At 39.4% G+C, this 18390-nt stretch overlaps 1 protein-coding gene across 4 annotated transcripts in view; it reads right to left on the bottom strand.

Moving 5' to 3' along the window:
* Syx18 (syntaxin 18) overlaps positions 1-18390 on the bottom strand; it is a 67517-nt gene that overhangs the window by 42996 nt on the left and 6131 nt on the right. For all 4 annotated transcript variants that reach the window (XM_053780280.2, XM_053780281.2, XM_053780283.2 and 1 more), the window contains 2 exons: positions 17760-17957; positions 84-222 (listed from right to left, as the gene is read on the bottom strand). In XM_053780280.2, the coding sequence (XP_053636255.1) occupies positions 84-222; positions 17760-17957 (337 nt within the window). The remainder of the gene's footprint in view (positions 1-83; positions 223-17759; positions 17958-18390) is intronic.

The raw sequence follows: 18390 nt of genomic DNA, 5'->3' as shown, positions 1-18390 counted from the left end.
CCTTGCACCAAAATCAAAATGCCCTCCTTGAAGGGATTTGTTTATGAAACCCCTACAATATAAAATACACAGGTTATCTTTACCAGACTGTGAGCCTTTAAAGGTGTCATGACAAAGAGCATTTCTTGCAAGCTGAGTCAATCTTGGAGCCCTGGGAAAGTCTTCCAAACTGCTAGTTCGTTTTTTACACCCAACTGGTCGCTGCATACGGAATAAGTTTTCCTGAAAATATATAAATCATAGGTAAATTTATCTTAACTCTTTCAGCATGTCACGTCGCCCAGTTAGTTTCTAACAAGTTTCATTTCTCCACGAAAATACAAAACTGCTCAAATGAGCAATACAGTAGGGCCCCACTTTACGGTGTTTCACTTTACAGTGTTCTGCTAATACGGTCATTTCAGATCATGATCAAAACTCTCTATACAGCTCCCCCCACCTGACTTTCTAATAAGGTCACTGTGCCCCACCCAGTTTGTTTATATTCTCCGTGAGATCCATGAGCACTAAGTCTCTCCATTATGTCTAGAAACTCCAAAATTTCAAGTGTTTTTAAGTTGTTTCATATTTTATGTATACCTGTACCTAAATAAACTTACACATTGTGCTGGCATGCAGGTACACATTAAAATTAGTAAGAGTGTCTTATGTCTTGAGACACCATATTAATAATAATAATAATAATCACCGATTCTCACTGAATGTTGTGTATTACGTTAATATACATATAGGCCTTAGACAAGGATGTGTGATGTCACCTTGGTTGTTCAATATATTTATAGATGGGGTTGTAAGAGAAGTGAAAGTGAGGGTCTTGGCAAGAGGTGTGGAGTTAAAAGATAAAGAATCAAACATACAGTGGGAGTTGTCAGTTTCTCCTTGCTGATGACACTGTGCTTTTGGGAGATTCTGAAGAGAAGTTGCAGAGGTTAGTGCATGAATTTGGTAGGGTATGTAAGAGAGGAAAATTAAAAGTGAATATAGGAAAGAGTAAAGTTATGAGGATAAAAAGATTAGGTGGGGAAAGATTGGATATCAAATTGGAGGGAGAGAGTATGGAGGAGGTGAATGCCTTCAGATATTTAGGAGTGGATGTGTCAGCAGATGGGTCTATGAAGGAGGAGGTGAATCATAGAATTGATGAGGGGGAAAAGGGAAAGAACATAAGAAAGAAGGAACACTGCAACAGGCCTACTGACCCATGCAGAGCAGGTCCATGCCCCCCCCTCCCCGGATTAGCCCAATGACCCACCCAGTCTGGTCACCTCCACTCAAGGAAGGAGCACGGCACCAGATCCAGCAGCACAAGGTAGTCAGGTCCAACTCACACCCACCCACACCCACTCATGTACTTATCTAACCTATTTTTATAACTACACAACGTTTTAGCCTCAATAACTGTACTCGGGAGTTTGTTCCACTCATCCGTAACTCTATTACCAAACTAGTGCTTTCCTATATCCTTCCTGAATCTGAATTTTTCCAACTTGAAACCATTGCTGCGAGTCTTGTCTTGGCTGGAAATTTTCAGCACGCTATTTACATCCCCTTTATTTATTCCTGTTTTCCATTTATACACCTTGATCATATACCCCTAATTCTACGCCTTTCGAGAGAGTGCAGATTCAGGGCCCTCAGTCTATCCTCATAGGGAAGATTTCTGATACACGGAATCATCTTTGTCATCCTCCTCTGTATGTTTTCCAGAGCACTTGTATCCATTCTGTAATACAGTGCTAAAACTGAGCAGCATAGTCTAAATGAGGCCTAACCAAGGATATACAGAGTTGAAAAACAACCTGAGGACTTCTATTATTTATACTTCTAGATGTGAAGCCAAGAATTCTGTTAGCTTTATTGCGAACACTAATGTACTGTTGTCTTGGTTTTAGATTGCTGCTAACCAGAACTCCTAAATCCTTTTCGCAATCAGTAGTAATAAGATCTACAATATTTAGTTTATATGTCGCATGGTTATTTTCCTGTCCAACATTTAGAACTTTGCATTTGTCTATATTAAACTGCATCTGCCACTTCTCCGACCATTGCATCAGTCTATTCAAATCATCCTGGAGTGCTCTAGTGTCCTCATTAGAATGAATTGGACGGCCTATTTTGATGCCATCAGCAAATTTGCTTATGTCGCTATTTATTCCCTCATCTATGTCGTTTATGTAAACTGTGAACAACAACGGGCCCAACACTGACCCCTGAGGAACACCGCTTGTGACGTGCCCCCATTCTGATTTCTCCCCATGTATGCAAACTCTCTGCTGCCTATTTGTCAGCCATGCCTCTACCCAGGAAAAAAATTTTCCTCCTATCCCGTGTACCTTAAGTTTCCTCAATAGCCTCTTATGTGGAACTCTATCGAAAGCCTTACTGAAGTCCATATACACAATAACATATTCATTACCATGATCTACCTCCTCAAACACCTTAGTGAAAAATGTTAGTAAATTCGTAAGACAGAAACGCCCCTTTGTAAAACGGTGTTGAGATTCATTAACCCTTTGACTGTCGAAAGGCCCAATCCTGAAGGGTCTCCTGGTGTCGCAAAATATTAAAAAAAAAAAAAATTATTTTTTCTTATGTAAATGTTAAGATTATTTTTCTGATTGTTTTAGTTCAAAAAAAAAAATCCCATCAGTACTTACCAAGATATAGAGGTGTGAAGTTTGCTGAAAATGATCTGTGAACGGCAACAGTGGCGACTGCCGCTCACCCGGTAAATTTTGATTTGCTTGTATTCGATGGTTTCTTGTTTTTTCACTATTTTATTTTTTCACATAACTTTTGTGGCCTGTGAGACCAAATTATTGTGCAATGTTCAAATGTACACGTTGAATGTAACACAATTATAGCAAAAACACTCGTATCATTACGTATAATGTTGCTAAAACTTGTTTACACAAACAATATAAAAAAATTTTTATTACGATTGTTCTAATATATATATACCTATGTACAATGACTGGACACTTTTCTAGAACTGCTGCAGCTTGTGGAATTCTTTGAAACATGGGTATAAGCACAATGGTGTTTTACACTCCTCACACATAAAATGAGTGTCTTTGCGTTTTTGTGGGCATTTTGTGGTATGTCCACAGACAAAACACCTCTTCTGAGCATTTTTCTTGAGAGCAGTAGCAGGCAGTGGTATGGGGTAGTGATCACCAGGCCTCAGACGAGAGGACATGTGTTGATAATTTCGTGGGCGCTGGTCTATTGCAGGTGTTGTTCCTTGGTACTTGAATATTATTTGTCTGATGACTGACAAAGAAAATTCACCATATTTGGGTTTGTTCTTGGTCTTCAACTTATACATATTATAAGCATTCAGCATGGAAATGTCAAGAAGATGGAAAAACAGTTTTATGTACCACTTATAACTCTTGCGAACACAGTCAGCAAACCCAATCTGCATGTCACATTTGTCCACTAAGCGCATATTGAGGTTGTAATCCATCACAGCTGCAGGTTTTACAATGGGTTCATTGGTCTCTCTATTCTGTTTGCCAGTGTCTACCATTTCGTGTCGGTGAACTGATGTCAGCAGTGTGACATCACGTTTGTCATGCCACCGAAATGCCATGATGTCATTGGCAGCAAACACCTGTACTTCACCTCTACGACTGCCAGCATCGAACCTAGGCATATGTTTACTATTTCCACACACTGTGCCACACACACATCTGTCATGTTCACTCGCAAGAGATCACTGAGTATAGGGCTTGTGTACCAGTTGTCAGTATATAAAATATGCCCCTTACCAAGATATGGCTCCATCTTTGTTCTAACCACATCACCAGAGATACCCAGTAACTTTCTGGCATCTTCCTATGTTTTACCGCCAGTGTACACAATTATATCCAAAACCAGACCAGTTTTGCAATCACACAGAACAAAAAACTTTATACCAAAGCATTTCCTCTTGCTTGGTATATACTGTTTGAATGAGAGTCTTCCTTTGAACAAAATCAAAGACTCATCAATAACAAGCTTCCTGAAGGGATAAAAATACATGCAGCACTTTTGTTTCAGGTACATAAACACACGTCTGATCTTATATAACCTGTCGCTTCTGTCAGGCCTTGTTTTGTCTGAAAAGTGTAACATACGTAACAGTAACACAAATCTATTCACTGGTATAATGTCACTGAAAGCAGGGGTTGAAATCAGGCAGTCTGTTGTCCAGTATGTGTTGACACTGTGCTTATACACATGTGGCATAAGCATTAATGTGGCAAAGAACAGATACATCTCTGCCACAGTTGTGTCCTTCCACTGGTGTAGGCGTGATCTTGGTGACAGAATAGTGTTTGCCATGGTGTACTCAAAGTATGTATTGCTTTCCCTGACAATAATATCCATCAGGGGTTCATCGAAGAACAACTGAAAGCATTCCAGTTCAGTGGGATTGTTCCCAGGTGTACATGATGGCCGTATTCCACTTTGTCCTCCATCAAAGTCATGGGGACTGAGAACAAATTCATCATCTTGCTGCCAATCCCAGATGCGGTCAGCTGGTGGGTTCTGGATATTGTAATGTGGTTGTGGTTGTGCAGGTTGTGGTTGTGGTTGTTGTGGGAGTGTGGGGTCGGGTGAGGCTGGTTGCAGTTGTGCAGTCAGCAGCATAGGTAGTAGCATGGCCCGCTGCTGGTGTCACACGACTCATGCCACCATCACTATCACCACCACCGCCTGCTGCCTCATTGCATCATTGATACCCATCGTAACAATATCGTCATCTTCATTATCAAGTCGTGGTGTAGGGCCACGGGATGTGCTCCGAGATGTACTCCTTCCTCTAGGAAGAGCATATGGCACACTACCAGACCGCATGCAACGTTGTATACACTGCCGCTTCACTGGGGAATATTCACCCTCACTGTCACAACTAGAACTGCTTTCAATAACCTTGAAATCACTATCACTATCACTTACACTGCTCACATCTGAGTCTTGTACACGGGCAAATAGTTTCCTCTTTCGTCCTGGTACAGGTGAACATGAACGAGCCGGCCCAGCACCAGAGGTGGAAGGCTGTGGGTCATCTGGGTTTTCATCACTAATTACATTAACCTGGGCACTTTTTTCGGTCACACCCGCTTCAAAACCAGGGAATTCACTCACTGACACTTTCATCGCTGTTTGAGCTATCACTTGGGAACAAAAGACCTCCAATCCGCTGAGGAGTGAGGAACTTCTTACCGCGAGGCATGGTGAAAATGGACTACCAAGATGGCGTTCCCAAAATGCACCTCTGAGTCCCAGATTTTTTTCACAGGGTGCACACCCACCACTGAGACCCATTCTCTTTCATGTAGGTCTACCAGCCCTCTCCCGCTTGATTTGAAGCCACTAAAATTTATGCATATAGATACGTCAAACACAGTATCTCCCATGATGCATATATACGACCGCGACAGTCAAGGGGTTAATCAATCTGTGCCTATCAAGATGGCTACGAATTGCTTCAGCAATTATTGCGAGTGGTGCACTTAGGAGTCTGTGGAGACAAAGAACTTTGTCTGTGGAAGCAAAGAGGGTAATGTATGAGAGTATAGTTGTACCAACACTCTTGTATGGGTGTGAAGCATGAGTGATGAATGTTGCAACGAGGAGAAGGCTGGAGGCAGTGGAGATGTCATGTCTGAGGGCAATGTGGGGTGTGAATATAATGCAGAGAATTCGTAGTTTGGAAATTAGGAAGTGTGGGATTACCAAAACTATTGTTCAGAGGGCTGAGGAGGGGTTGTTGAGGTGGTTCAGACATGTAGAGAGAATGGAACAAAACAGAATGGCTTCAAGTGTATAAATCTGTAGTGGAGGGAAGGCGGGGTAGAGTTTGGCCTAGAAAGGGTTAGAGGGAGGGGATAAAGGAGGTTTTGTGTGCGAAGGGCATGGACTTCCAGCAAGCGTACATGAGCATATTTGATAGGAGTGAATGGAGACAAATGGTTTTTAACACTTGATGTGCTGTTGGAGTGTGAGCAAAGTAACATTTATGAAGGGATTCAGGGAAACCGGCAGGCTGGACTTGAGTCCTGGAGATGGGAAGTACAGTGTCTACACTCTGAAGGAGGGGTGTTAATGTTGCAGTTTTATAACTGTAGTGTAAAGCACCCCTCTGGCAAGACAGTGATGGAGTGAATGATAATGAAAGTTTTTTTTTGGGGGGGCCACCCTGCCTTGGTGGGAATTGGCCAATGTGTTAACCCTTTCAGGGTCAGCAGGCCCTCTCCTAAACTTGTTCTCAGGGTCGGAAAATTTTCAAAAAAAAAAAAAAAAATCTTATTTTTTCTTATGAAACGATAGAGAATCTTTTCCCAATCATAATGACTCCAAAAGTATGAAATTTGTTGGAAAACTTACAGAATTATGTTCTCGCGAAGTTAGCGGTCTCGACGATGTTTACACATCGGCGATTTCGCCCACTTTGAGCCCTATTTTCGGTCAATTCCTATGTACCAGTCGACAAAAATCATACCTATTTCACTAGAACTCCATTTTTTCTATCGAATGAGTACAAGAAACCACCCATTTACCGATTTCAACTATCCAATAATGTGGTCAGAAATTGGCAATTTTGCCAATTTCACACAAATTTCAAAAGATGCCAATTTCCAAATAGGGTCCAGAATAAAGACAGACATTTCTTGCACTAACATAATATTTCCTCTGTTCATTACTCATGTCACCAGGCCTCTGTTACATTTCTTTTGCTTTCCACTTTGAATTTTTATTCTCACAAAAAATAGAAGATTCATGTTATGCAGACTACTGCATTCATGTAGAAATGGCATAGATATGGTATAAATAATATCAGGGCACCTGTGAAAGAATATTACACTCACCAATTGACATGTATTGGACGCATGGCATGATTTGTTTACCTTTGAACTTCTGCAAAAATCAAACATTTCTGCTACTTTGAGCTCAATTTCAAGGTACTTTTCATTATGAAACAAATCAAAATCATCTCAATTTCCATAAAATGTTTCCCATTCTATAAAATGAGACCAAGAAAACTAGAATACAACCATGAATAGCATACAAAAATACACTGCAAAGTCGCTGTTTTAAACCAAAAACATGGTTGGAGTTTTTTTTTTTCTATTTATGCACTGTGTGCTGCAGGATTTTTTTTATACGGCGCACACTGACCACATAGACCCATTCTTTCATATGTAGGCCTACCAGCTTTTTCTCGCTAGATTTGAAGGTGCTAGAATTTATGTGTACTAGTATGGCACCAACCCTGAAAGGGTTAATAAAAATAATAAAAAAAAAATATTTTCGTTAATCCATCTATGATATTTCTTCAAAATTATATAATAAATATGATACATAACATATAAACATGATAAATACACTCCACAGTAGAATAACATTTTCTCTAGTCCAACATAAGAGAAAATGTATTACTGGGGGTAACTGTAGAAAATTATTCCTTTCGTATGTAAGTAAATTTATTCAGGTATACACAAAAATAGTTACATAGATTATCATACATAGCAGCACATGTGTAAAGTACCCAGGATAACCCAAAATAGTCAGAGTGACTTATTTCCATTGCATTCACTCAGAGTGTCATTTCTCCTAAAAATGGTGTCACACGAGAATGGGAGTGTTCCTCTTTATTTATTCTACCGTATCAATGTAGAGACAACTTGTACACCATGTAACTTGTACATAAATAACAAAAAAAGGCACAATACCGTGACTGGAGCGATACACAAATAACCCGCACATAAAAGAGAGAAGCTTACGACGACGTTTCGGTCCGACTTGGACCATTTACAAAGTGTGACTTTGTAAATGGTCCAAGTCAGACCGAAACGTCGTTGTAAGCTTCTCTCTTTTATGTGCGGGTTATTTGTGTAACTTGTACACAAACCATACGTGTATGCGTGGCTTGTTTACAAAACTTGCGTTCGCCTGGTTTGTTTATATAACTCTGCGCCTGTCCTCCCTCATGTACTCATTCTCTCTCTCTCTCTCTCTCTCTCTCTCTCGCTCTCATCTGTTCGTTTTATCTCATTTACTCACCCCTGACCCTATGTTAAGACTACAAATATTTTAAGGTAAGTAATGAGTGAACTGTATATGCATTTTATCGCTCTGGGATGCTTAAATATCGTAAAATATTGTGTAGGTGGAATGGCCTGGTATGGTAGTTTGGCTGGCTACCATACATACCACACTTGATTTCTTACAATAAATACTACTCATCTCACCCTAGATTAAGACTACAAATATTTTAAGGTAAGTAAAGAGTGAACTGTATATGCATTTTATCGCTCTGGGATGCTTAAATATCATAGAATATTATGTGTGGGTGGGTTGGCCTGGCTGGCTACCATACATACCACACTTGATTTCTTACAATAAATACTACTCATCTCACCCTAGATTAAGACTACAAATATTTTAAGGTAAGTAATGAGTGTAATATATGTGTATTTTACTTTTTTATTGTTTTTTAATGGCTAGTTCTATTGCTAACTTAATATACGTTAGTGTAAACTTGTTATCTAGTATTTATATGCATTTATAAGTGGAAAAAAAGGGTGTTCCACTTGACGGTGATTTCTGCTTTACAGCGGTAGCCTGGAACCTAACCTGCCATATAAGTGGGGCCCTACTGTACATACTTTGTCATTACAAAGAATCCATATGATTTCCAAATCTAGTTTTTCTTTTCCCTAAAAAATTATGTAACTAAAAAATTAATTAAAAAAATAATACAGAGCAGGGCCCCGCTTTTCAGCGTTTTACCTTATGGCATTCCGCTAATACAGTGATCTCAAATTATGATCAAAACATTCTATACAGAAAGTAGTCTCTCAAATACGGTGCGTGCCACCCAGTTTGTTTACATTCTCCATGAGCACATCTCTATTATGCAATAATAATCACTCTTTTTTATTTTATTTTTATTATCACACTGGCCGATTCCCACCAAGGCAGGGTGGCCCGAAAAAGAAAAACTTTCACCATCATTCACTCCATCACTGTCTTGCCAGAAGGGTGCTTTACACTACAGTTTTTAAACTGCAACATTAACACCACTCCTTCAGAGTGCAGGCACTGTACTTCCCATCTCCAGGACTTAAGTCCGGCCTGCTGGTTTCCCTGAATCCCTTCATAAATGTTACTTTGCTCACACTCCAACAGCACGTCAAGTATTAAAAACCATTTGTCTCCATTCACTCCTATCAAACACGCTCATGCATGCCCGCTGGAAGTCCAAGCCCCTCGCACACAAAATCTCCTTTACCCCCTCCCTCCAACCTTTCCTAGGCCAACCCCTACCCCGCCTTCCTTCCACTACAGACTGATACACTCTTGAAGTCACTCTGTTTCGCTCCATTCTCTCTACATGTCCGAACCACCTCAACAACCCTTCTTCAGCCCTCTGGACAACAGTTTTGGTAATCCCGCACCTCCTCCTAACTTCCAAACTACGAATTCTCTGCATTATATTCACACCACACATTGCCCTCAGACATGACATCTCCACTGCTTCCAGCCTTCTCCTCGCTGCAACATTCATCACCCATGCTTCACACCCATACAAGAGCGTTGGTAAAACTATACTCTCATACATTCCCCTCTTTGCCTCCAAGGACAAAGTTCTTTGTCTCCACAGACTCCTAAGTGCACCACTCACCCTTTTCCCCTCATCAATTCTATGATTCACCTCACCTTTCATAGACCCATCCGCTGACACGTCCACTCCCAAATATCTGAATACATTCACCTCCTCCATACTCTCTCCCTCCAATCTGATATCCAATCTTTCATCATCTAATCTTTTTCTTATCCTCATAACCTTACTCTTTCCTGTATTCACTTTTAATTTTCTTCTTTTGCAAACCCTACCAAATTCATCCACCAATCTCTGCAACTTCTCTTCAGAATCTCCCAAGAGCACAGTGTCATCAGCAAAGAGCAACTGTGACAACTCCCACTTTATGTGTGATTCTTTATCTTTTAACTCCACGCCTCTTGCCAAGACCCTCGCATTTACTTCTCTTACAACCCCATCTATAAATATATTAAACAACCACGGTGACATCACACATCCTTGTCTAAGGCCTACTTTTACTGGGAAATAATTTCCCTCTTTCCTACATACTCTAACTTGAGCCTCACTATCCTCGTAAAAACTCTTCACTGCTTTCAGTAACCTACCTCCTACATCATACACTTGCAACATCTGCCACATTGCCCCCCTATCCACCCTGTCATACGCCTTTTCCAAATCCATAAATGCCACAAAGACCTCTTTAGCCTTATCTAAATACTGTTCACTTATATGTTTCACTGTAAACACCTGGTCCACACACCCCCTACCTTTCCTAAAGCCTCCTTGTTCATCTGCTATCCTATTCTCCGTCTTACTCTTAATTCTTTCAATAATAACTCTACCATTAACTTTACCAGGTATACTCAGCAGACTTATCCCCCTATAATTTTTTATAAAAAAAAAATTATAATCACTCTTGGGCATATTAAATGTCTTATTTTACGTCAATATAGACATTTTCATTAATCCATCTATGATATTTTCTTCAAAATTATATAAGAAACACATTACATAGCACATAAACATGCTGTTTATATGCTATGGAGGGGTAGTTGCTGGGTGGATGAAAAACATTACGTAATACTAATAATAATCACTCTTGGGCACATTAAATGTCTTATTATACATTAATAAAGACATTTTCATTAATTCATCTATGATATTTTCTTCAAAATTATATAAGAAACATGTTACATAGCATATAGTATGGAGGTGTAGTAGGCGGGCGGAAGGAAAACATTACATCACTCCCCTTAATACATAACGCTTTTGTTTACAATTCTCGGCTTGAATTATTCATTACTTCTCCCTTTGTTTATGATGGAATCTAAAGGAAGTTGTTAGAAACAATTAAACTCAGTGAACATGGTGTGTCAATGGTAATAATATGGCTCTGGGCCGCATTAAATATCGTGTAGCTATGTAGGTAGGTGTAGGTATGTACCCCACGTAATGAAAGTAGTTTGTTAGATTATGTATTGGTGGATAAAAGGTTGATGGGTAGGCTCCAGGATGTACATGTTTATAGAGGGGCAACTGATATATCGGATCATTATTTAGTTGTAGCTACAGTTAGAGTAAGAGGTAGATGGGAAAAGAGGAAGGTGGCAACAACAAGTAAGAGGGAGGTGAAAGTGTATAAACTAAGGGAGGAGGAAGTTCGGGCGAGATATAAGCGACTATTGGCAGAAAGGTGGGCTAGTGCAAAGATGAGTAGTGGGGGGGTTGAAGAGGGTTGGAATAGTTTTAAAAATGCAGTATTGGAATGTGGGGCAGAAGTTTGTGGTTATAGGAGGGTGGGGGCAGGAGGAAAGAGGAGTGATTGGTGGAATGATGAAGTAAAGGGTGTGATAAAAGAGAAAAAGGTAGCTTACGAGAGGTTTTTACAAAGCAGAAGTGTTATAAGAAGAGCAGAGTATATGGAGAGTAAAAGAAAGGTGAAGAGAGTGGTGAGAGAGTGCAAAAGGAGAGCAGATGAAAGAGTGGGAGAGGCACTGTCAAGAAATTTTAATGAAAATAAGAAAAAATTTTGGAGCGAGTTAAACAAGTTAAGAAAGCCTAGGGAAAGTATGGATTTGTCAGTTAAAAACAGAGTAGGGGAGTTAGTAGATGGGGAGAGGGAGGTATTAGGTAGATGGCGAGAATATTTTGAGGAACTTTTAAATGTTAAGGAAGAAAGGGAGGCGGTAATTTCATGCACTGGCCAGGGAGGTATACCATCTTTTAGGAGTGAAGAAGAGCAGAATGTAAGTGTGGTGGAGGTACGTGAGGCATTACGTAGAATGAAAGGGGGTAAAGCAGCTGGAACTGATGGGATCATGACAGAAATGTTAAAAGCAGGGGGGGATATAGTGTTGGAGTGGTTGGTACTTTTGTTTAATAAATGTATGAAAGAGGGGAAGGTACCTAGGGATTGGCGGAGAGCATGTATAGTCCCTTTATATAAAGGGAAAGGGGACAAAAGAGATTGTAAAAATTATAGAGGAATAAGTTTACTGAGTATACCAGGAAAAGTATACGGTAGGGTTATAATTGAAAGAATTAGAGGTAAGACAGAATGTAGAATTGCGGACGAGCAAGGAGGCTTCAGAGTGGGTAGGGGATGTGTAGATCAAGTGTTTACATTGAAGCATATATGTGAACAGTATTTAGATAAAGGTAGGGAAGTTTTTATTGCATTTATGGATAGAGTGGATAGAGGAGCAATGTGGCAGATGTTGCAAGTATATGGAATAGGTGGTAAGTTACTAAATGCTGTAAAGAGCTTTTATGAGGATAGTGAGGCTCAGGTTAGGGTGTGTAGAAGAGAGGGAGAATACTTCCCGGTAAAAGTAGGTCTTAGACAGGGATGTGTAATGTCACCATGGTTGTTTAATATATTTATAGATGGGGTTGTAAAAGAAGTAAATGCTAGGGTGTTCGGGAGAGGGGTGGGATTAAATTATGGGGAATCAAATTCAAAATGGGAATTGACACAGTTACTTTTTGCTGATGATACTGTGCTTATGGGAGATTCTAAAGAAAAATTGCAAAGGTTAGTGGATGAGTTTGAGAATGTGTGTAAAGGTAGAAAGTTGAAAGTGAACATAGAAAAGAGTAAGGTGATGAGGGTATCAAATGATTTAGATAAAGAAAAATTGGATATCAAATTGGGGAGGAGGAGTATGGAAGAAGTGAATGTTTTCAGATACTTAGGAGTTGACGTGTCGGCGGATGGATTTATGAAGGATGAGGTTAATCATAGAATTGATGAGGGAAAAAAGGTGAGTGGTGCGTTGAGGTATATGTGGAGTCAAAAAACGTTATCTATGGAGGCAAAGAAGGGAATGTATGAAAGTATAGTAGTACCAACACTCTTATATGGATGTAAAGCTTGGGTGGTAAATGCAGCAGCGAGGAGACGGTTGGAGGCAGTGGAGATGTCCTGTCTAAGGGCAATGTGTGGTGTAAATATTATGCAGAAAATTCGGAGTGTGGAAATTAGGAGAAGGTGTGGAGTTAATAAAAGCATTAGTCAGAGGGCAGAAGAGGGGTAATTTAGAGAGAATGGATCAAAGTAGAATGACATGGAAAGCATATAAATCTATAGGGGAAGGAAAGATGGGTAGGGGTCGTGAAAGGGTTGGACTTGGACTTCCAGCAAGCGTGCATGAGCGTGTTAGATAGGAGTGAATGGAGACGAATGATACTTCCTGACGATCTGTTGGAGTGTGAGCAGGGTAATATTTAGTGAAGGGATTCATTATTTTCATATAGTCGGACTTGAGTCCTGGAAATGGGAAGTACAATGCCTGCACTTTAAAGGAGGGGTTTGGGATATTGGCATTTGGAGGGATATGGGAGCGTTTCTCTTTATTTATTCTACTGTATCGACGTGGAGACAACTTGTACACAATGTAAAGTGACGAAAACCAGACACGTTCGTCTGGTTTGTTTACATTACGTGTGGGTGGGGTTGGGTGGTGATGGCTGCCCTTCCTGGCTACCCATATTTCCCAACCTGACTTCATACAAATAAAACCCACCTCTCACCCTACATTAAGACTACAAATATTTTAAGGTAATTAATGAGTGTACTGTAGTATATGCATTTTATCACTCTGGGGAGCTTTAATTAAATACTGTAGTACATTACGTGTGGGTGGGGTGGGGAGGGCTCCCCTGGCTGGATTCCATACTCCCCAAACCTGACGTCCTACAAATAAAACTCACCTCTCACCCTACATTAAGACAACAAATATTTTAAGGTAAGTAATAGGTGTACTGTGTGTGTATTTTACTTTTGTTTTTAATGCCTAGTTCTATTGCTAATGTAATATACTGTATATTAGTGTAAACTTGTTACCTGGCATTTATATGCATTTATAAGTGGAAAAAAATGGTGTTCTGCTTTATGGCGGCGTCTGCTTTCTGGCAGTAGCCTGAAACCTAACCTGACGAATAAATGGGGCCCTACTGTGCATATAATGATTTAGGCATCTCAAATACGAGAGTGTGTAATAGTGAGTAATAGGAGTGTGTGTAAAGGTAGAAAGTTGAAAGTGAACATAGAAAAGAGTAAGGTGATGAGGGTATCAAATGATTTAGATAAAGAAAAATTGGATTTCAAATTGGAGAGGAGGAGTATGGAAGAAGTGAATGTTTTCAGATATTTGGAAGTTGACGTGTCAGCAGATGGATGTATGAAGGATGAGGTTCACCCTAGAATTGATGAAGGAAAAAAGGTGAGTGGTGCATTGAGGTATATGTGGAGGCAAAAAATATTATCTATGGAGGCAAAGAAGGGAATGTATGAAAATATAGTGGTACCAACACAAGATCTTATATGGGTGTGAAGCTTGGGTTGTAAATGCTGCAACGAGGAGGCGGTTGGAGGTGGTGAAGATATCCTCTCTAAGGGCAATGTGTGGTGTAAATATTATGCAGAGAATTTGGAGTGTGGAAATTAGAAGGTGTGGAGTTAAAAAAAAGTATTAGTCAGAGGGCTGCAGAGGGGTTGTTGAGGCGGTTTGGTCATTTAGAGAGAATGGATCAAAGTAGAATGACATGGAGTGTGTATAAATCTGTAGGGGAAGGAAGGGGTAGGGGGCGTCCTCGAAAAGGTTGGAGGGAGGGGGTAAAGGAGGTTTTGTGGGTGAGGGGCTTGGACTTCCAGCAAGCCTGTGTGAGTGTTAGATAGGAGTGAATGGAGACGAATGGTATTTGGGACCTGACGAGCTGTTGGAGTGTGAGCAGGGTAATATTTAGCGAAGGGTTTCAGGGAAACCAGTTATTTTTATATAGCCGGACTTGAGTACTGGAAATGGGAAGTACAATGCCTGCACTTTAATCCTTTGGGGGTTGTCAGGCCCTCTCAGAGACTTATTCTCAGGGTCGCCAAAATTTAAAAAAAAAAATTATTTTTTCTTATGAAAAGATAGAGAATCTTTTCCTGATCATAATGACACCAAAAGTATGAAATTTGATGGAAAACTTAGGGAATTATGCTCTCGCGAAGTTAGCGGTCTCGACGATGTTTATGCATTGGTGATTTTGCCCACTTTGAGCCCTATTTTCGGCAAATTCCAGTTGACAAAAATCATAACTATTTCGCTAGAACTCGTTTTTTTTCTATCGAATAATTACAAGAAACCACCCATTTACCGATTTCAACTATCCAATAAAGTGGTCAGAATTAAGCAATTTTGCCAATTTCATACAAATTTCAAAAGATGTCAATATCCAAATAGGGTCCAGAATAAACAAGAAAGACATTCCTGGCACTAAAATAACATTTCCTCTGTTCATTAGTCACATCCCCACGCCCCTCTTACATTTCTTTTGCTTTCCACTTCGAATTTTTATTCTCACAAAAAATAGAAGATTTACTGTTATGCAGACTACTGTATTAGTGTAGAAATGATATAAATAATACCAGCGCACTTGTGAAAGAATATTAGATTCACCAGCTGATGTGCATTGGACGCATGGCATGATTTGTTTACTTTAGAACTTTAGCAAAAATCAAACATTTTTGCTACTTTGAGCTCAATTTCAAGGTACTTTTCATTGTGAAAGCAATCAAAATCATCTCAATTTCTGTAATATGTCTTCCATTCTATAAAATAAGACCAGCAAAACTAGAATACAACCATAAATACCATACAAAAATACAGTGCAAAGTCATTGTTTTAAACCAAAAACATGGTCAAAGTTTTTTTTTTCCCCATTACGCACTGTGTGCTGCAGGATTTTTTTTATACTGTACACACTGACCACATAGACTCATTCTTTCATATGTAGGCCTACCAGCTTTCTCTTGCTAGATTTGAGGGCGCTAGAATTTATGCGTACTAGTACGTCAAAAACCCTGGCGTTTAAGCCGTACTAGTACAACCAAAACCCCGAAAGGGTTAAAGGAGGGACTTAGGATATTGACAGTTTGGAGGGATATGTTGTGTATCTTTATACGTACATGCTTCTAAACTGTTGTGTTCTGGGCACCTCTGCAAAAACAGCAATTATGTATGAGTGAGGTGAAAGTGTTGAATGATGAAAGTATTTTCTTTTTGGGGATTTTCTTTCTTTTTGGGTCACCCTTCCTCGGTGGGAGATGGCCAACTTGTTAAAAAACAAAAATATGACTAAGAGCATTTTTACGCTATACAGTGGTACCTTAACTTAAGACTTTAATTCGTTCCTTGACCAAGTTCGTAACTCAATTTGCTCATATGTCAAATCAGTTTTCCTCACTGAAATTAACTGAAATGTCATTAACCCGTTCCAGCCCCCAAAAAACCACCCAAATTTTTTTGTTACAGGTTTTTAAATAAGAAAAATGTATTTATAAATAAGAAATATTGTATGAAAACATAATACTGTAAAACATAATAAAAGATAATGTAAAGAAATAAACTGGTTTTATAAGGTGTATTTACCTTGGAGATCAGACAACTTGGGCTAATGGAAGATGCTGGCAGAGGTGGTGGTTGGAAAAGATAGGCACCACCATCACTATTCCACCCACCACCTTCACTACTCTACCCACATCTATCACTACTCCACCCACCACCTTCACTACTCCACCCATTACCATCACTACTCCACCCACTACTATCAGTACTCCACCTACTGAAGGAACCTCTGTGAGGCAGGTAAATATCATAGAGGCCTTCCTTAATGTTTCTGGAAAAACTGAGTGTTGAAATGTAGGTTATCTCTTCCCCGGATTTATACAAGAACCAAACGAGACCAGGTGCCTCACTACAATCTGGGATTAGTGTGGGAGTAATTATCCTTCCAGTTATGTTTTGGAAGAGCATGTGAGATGGGACGATGTACCTGACATTCCTCTGAGTACAGGGTTGGATTTGACTTCAGATATGCCGCCAACTAGTAGCGGCATATCTGAAGCTCGCTCGTAACTCGGATTTTGGCTCGCAACTCAAAGCAAAAAATCGACTGAGCGACAGCTCATAACTCGGAAAGCTCATAAGTTGGGGGACTTGTAAGTCAAGGTACAACTGTGTATAATTTTTTATATAAACCCATATTTTATGACAATGTCAATGATTTATTCTTTTCAAGTACACATACTCATAAGTATAATTATGAGAGTATATATAAAATAACTTTGAAACACATGAAATTTTGGAAAGTTCCCAGACATAATGGAAAGAGGCAGAGCTCATGGAGAATACAAAACAAACCAGGTGGTGCCTGGTAACCACATTAAAAAGTCAGGTGGGGGAGCCATATAGCAAGTTTTGGCCATAATTTGAAATGTTTGTATTAGCAGAACACCGTAAAGCAGGACCCTACTTAAAATATATACAGGGTTCTTTATATTGTACTGTAATTCTAGAAATCTTACATGCATGCTATTTAGCTTTGCTTACTTATGTTTACTTACCTGAAGTATTCATTGACATGAATCTTAATCTGTTGTTACTATTGCAGCAAAATATTAGTACAGAAAGATGTACAAAAACTTAATATTCAAAATTCTACAGGCAATTAGGGAATACAAGCTACAGAATTAGGGAAAACAAATTACAGAATTAGGGAATACAAGCTACAGAATTAGGGGATACAAGTTACAGAATTAGGGAATATAAGCTGCAGAATTAGGGAATAAAAGCTACAGAATATATTTTTTTCTTAAATGCTGCACTGTACTTGCTTTTTCTTTTTGCTTCTTTGTTCTTTGTTCTTTCATATGTTTGAAAGTTGAACCAATTTCCTGGAACTTCATTCTCAGAATAGACACAATATTTTCTTGACATTCACATGCATCTCTGGATCCTTCCTTTTCACCCTGGAGCTCAATGTTCAGAGTGCGGATGTTGTCATCAATTATGCGAAGATTTGTACTCACAACCTGTGGAATGTGTCCTAAGAGGATTATACATTATTAAAGAAAATATTTTTATATGTACCTACATTTGGGATTATGCTAATTACTCGCAATTAAAAGATTCTGAAATGAGCTACTTAGTAAAACAACTACAGCCTTTCCTCACTTAACAACGGAGTTCTGTTCCTAAGACCACGTCAGTCAACAAATTCATCGCTAAGCAAGGAGCATAGTATGTATAATGGTAGTGGGTTTGTGTGACCATCTTTGATAGTGTTGTAATGTCACCTTTGCACCATTTATAACATTTTTAGTATATTTTTAAATGTTTATAGTGTACTGTATATTGTAATAAACAGAATAGAGGAAATTAGCTCTAATATACATTTCATACTTAGGTGTGCGTACTGGTCAGAGAGCCCGTCGTAAGTCCGAGTAATCAATAAATGAGTACATC

Source organism: Cherax quadricarinatus, chromosome 36 (genome assembly GCF_038502225.1).
Source record: "Cherax quadricarinatus isolate ZL_2023a chromosome 36, ASM3850222v1, whole genome shotgun sequence".
NCBI lineage: Eukaryota > Metazoa > Arthropoda > Malacostraca > Decapoda > Parastacidae > Cherax > Cherax quadricarinatus.
This window is presented reverse-complemented; position numbering and strand designations above follow the sequence as displayed.